General features: G+C 43.6%; 1 protein-coding gene across 1 annotated transcript; it reads right to left on the bottom strand.

Annotated features, from left to right (window-relative positions):
* Positions 1 to 2,360: 2,360 nt before the first annotated feature.
* Positions 2,361 to 3,143, bottom strand: LOC126234838 (uncharacterized). Its single transcript, XM_049943580.1, has one exon. The coding sequence runs from the start codon at positions 3,141 to 3,143 to the stop codon at positions 2,361 to 2,363; it is 783 nt and encodes a 260-aa protein (XP_049799537.1).
* Positions 3,144 to 3,768: the final 625 nt, after the last annotated feature.

Raw genomic sequence — 3,768 nt, 5'->3', positions numbered from 1 at the left:
CACAACCATTGTATTTTTATAGTATGGTAAATCGGTTTCAGTCGTACATAGTCCATGATCAGACTAGTAGTATATCCATTAATGAAGCACGGTGTCTATGCACGGAAGCGTTGTAATGCGAGAAGTAGCAAGTATTGATAGATGATGACAGATGGTACATGGACTTACAACGGCTTCTCGCATCGACTCCACCATCACCAGTGGAGAAATTACTGGTACGATGATGGTCTATGTGCAACTGAAACAGATTACCACATCATAAAAATAAACAGCATTTATACTCTGGACTGACTGTTTTCTGTTATATTCACTGATACCTGAATAGATGTCATATCATCCTTTACTTCCTTCTATTTAGCGTTTTCCGAGGACCTCTTCATTTTTTATCTCATCACTTCGATTAATTTTCAGAAGTCTTGTTAACGCCGCATCACAAACGCTTTGAGCCCTATTTTTTCAGTTTTCTTACGGCCTATGATTCATTTCCAAATAGTTCTCTACTTAGGACGTACAGTATCAGAAATTCATTCCTCACATTTATTCCTGTGTTCGTTAACAGTATATTTTTGTTAGAGTGGAATACTCTCTTTGCTTTATTTTCTTCCTCTGTTATGCGTTAGTTTCTTTCCATGGCACCAGAATTCCTTCTATGTCTAATACATGTTCCGCAGGTATCGATATCTTGTTACTGCTTCATTTATGGCATTCCTCTTATTTTGATTTACCCTCATTTACACTCTCTGAGTAAGACTCTCAATTCCTTTCAAAGAGTCACGTAATTCTTCCTCACTTTCACTAAGAACAACGATATCAGAAAATGTTACCATTAAAAAATTTCACCCAGAATTTTAGCCCCACTCTTGAAATTATCTTTTCTTTTCGCCTTACGGGTTCAGCAGTAATGGAGACAGAATGCATCCTTACTTTATACCTTTTTGATAGAGTACTTCTTTTTTGGTGTTTCACTCTTGTCGTTCCGTTTTCGTTCTTGTGTATATTGTATACTATCTGTACTATCAAGCCGACTCGTCTAATATAGGGTGCCTAAGAAGCTGTTTTCTCGGATCGCTAGACCAAAATCCAAGCAAATAGTATTAATGGAGTTTATTACAGTAAGTTAAATTGACAATACTTAACTTTGCGTATTCACAAAGGTGTGCCGCAAGCAAATGGTGCCAGGCACATAATCATTGTCCTTCAGTATATAATATTTCAATGCAAGCGAAACAAAACAGTTTCTTAAGTAGCAGCTACAGCGTTTGTATGACGGCTCTTCTTCCACTGCCCCTGAGGTTACGCGGCGCGGCGCGGCGCGGCGCGGCGCTTCTATTCTCTCCGTATAGATGCCGCTCCTGTCTTGGTGTCATCCTAGTCAGCGTGCTATTAGCTAAAGGTGTCTCACAGCCCTCTCTGTTGTCCCGTTTTTCCTTATCATGCCGGCGCTTGTTGTTACGCCGGAACGCTATCTGTCTGTCCGTATCGCATGAACCCATTTTTCAGAGATTTTCGAACAGTTTAAAGCATTTTATAATTTCGAAAGCTTTTTTATGTCATCTAATCCGCTGAAACTGGCCTCATTCTTCCAAGTCTTGTCTACATTATCAGATGAAATATCAGAACTGCACTTCCAGCACCTTTAATTTTCCTAATACTAAATTGCTTCTCATGTAACAGGTTATAGCTTTAACTTTCCTTGCCCATTCGTCTGAATGTTATCCGTCCCAGTAAACTATAGGGCATCCCCTACAGCTCGTTCAGTATATATATGTAGGGCCAGCAGAGCTTTCTCTTGTGTCTAAAGGCGAATTATGTGCATGAAAGCGTGTCCAAACCAAGCGAAACCATCGACCTCTCGAAAAAGATTTTTTTGTAGTGTGGCATTTGGTCTCATACACGGCGTATTGTTACGATATTTCTGCATGTGATAAAGCAGTAGTCGGAAATAAATCATGCGTGATGACAAATGGGTGTGATGAAAATAAGGAATTGCAAAATGCACTGCGCAGGAACCACAAGTACTTTGGACTGCAATGGACATGAGTACACTTCCAGAGTAATGCTGAAGAGTAAAATAGTATTCTGGACCAGTGCCGCTTCACTATTGCCTAAACGCATTTTAGAGTCTAACATGCGGCTGCGCTATTCTCTGAAACTGTCTAGTGGCAATGCAGCAAAACGAGTTGTAGGGAGACAGGTGCTGTTGCTACACACTAGTGAAATCAAGGACGCAGTAAAACTTCTGCTCACACACACCTTTGTTCTCACACGTCCATTTTACACTTACAGTTGAAATATATCCGCTGCAGAGGGCAGCACAGTGTACAGACTTAACAGAACACCAACAGATGGCGTAGGAGTCTTCATTCCCCGACATCCTCCCCACCCTGGTCCATCTCGAGGCGGATGACCAGCTGGACCGGTCGACAGATCTTCATACCATCTGGCTGGCGGAGGATGATGCACCGTATTTTACTGTCTCTGCCATGCCGCACTTCTTCTGCCACAGCCCTCTTCCACAAGTGCCGTGGTTTGCTGTCTTCTTGGAGCAGAACAACCTCTCCAATTCTCGGTTTCCTCTGCGAAGGGTATCCCTTCACCTCATGATACTGTCTTAGCAGCAGGAGGTATTCTGTCTTCCACCTGCGCCAGATGTCGTCAATGACCTTTTGTCTGAGTCGGAACTCCTTGGCAAGGTCCTTTCTAGTTGCTGGCTCTGGCCCACATGGAATTGTTACTAATTTCCCAGCATTTAGAAAATGGGCTGGCGTCAGTGCAGTGTCACTCTCTCCTTGAGTGATGGGTCGTGAGTTTCTTGCGGCTTCTATGCTGATCAAGGTGGTGTTTAAGCTCTCTTCATCCACCTGGGAGCGACCAAGAACTTTCCTCAGGCAGCGCTTGACTGAGCCTATCATGTGTTCCCACCAGCCTCCCCACCAAGCCGCACGTGGTGGTATGAATTTCCAAGTGATTCCATGGTGGGCACAGTAGAGCTGTACGTCAGTATGCTGCATGTTTTTGAAAAGCTCTGACAGTTCTGAGTTGGCTGCATGGAATGTTGTAGCATTGTCTGAGTAGACAGTGACTGGTAGGCTCCTACGTCCTGCAAAGCGTTGCACGGCCATCAAAAATCTGTCAGTGGACATGTCAGTTGCAAGTTCAATATGAATGGCCCGTGTTGTTGCACATGTGAATAGGACCATGTAGGACTTTTTTGTTTGATGTCCAGATTTGACATATAATGGTCCGGCAAAATCGATGCCTGTTACTGCAAATGGTCTTGAAGGCTGAACTCTGTCCAGTGGTAGTGGGGCCTCCATCTCTTCATACCGGCGACTGTGTATTATCTTGCATGGTAGGCAAGAGTGAAGAACTCTCCGAACAGCTTGTCGTCCTCGCAGAATCCAAAATTCTTCTAGCAGTTCCCCTAACACAATCCGCACACCGAGATGATGCAGTCTTACACGTGTGTGTCTGATGAGAAGCTCAGTGAAATGGTGACGTCCATCCAATATAACTGGATGCTTCTCTGAGTGTGACAGTGCAGCACATTGCAGCTTACCACCAAGACGATGGATGCCATCCGATATAAAGGGATTGTATCGAGCAATCTTTGATTCCTTGGGCAATTGTTCTCCCTTACGCAATGCAGACAGTTCACTAGTGAATGGTTCCTCTTGAACTCTTCTGATCCAGTAGGTGCGGGCATTTTGTAATTCCAAAGCACAAAGACTGTCGGAAACTGTATTTTTGTTTCTTATTGTGCTGATA

The sequence above is a fragment of the Schistocerca nitens genome, chromosome 2 (assembly GCF_023898315.1).
Source record: "Schistocerca nitens isolate TAMUIC-IGC-003100 chromosome 2, iqSchNite1.1, whole genome shotgun sequence".
Classification (NCBI taxonomy): domain Eukaryota; kingdom Metazoa; phylum Arthropoda; class Insecta; order Orthoptera; family Acrididae; genus Schistocerca; species Schistocerca nitens.
The sequence above is the reverse complement of the archived record's forward strand: the minus strand, read 5'-3'. Positions and strand labels throughout refer to the sequence as shown.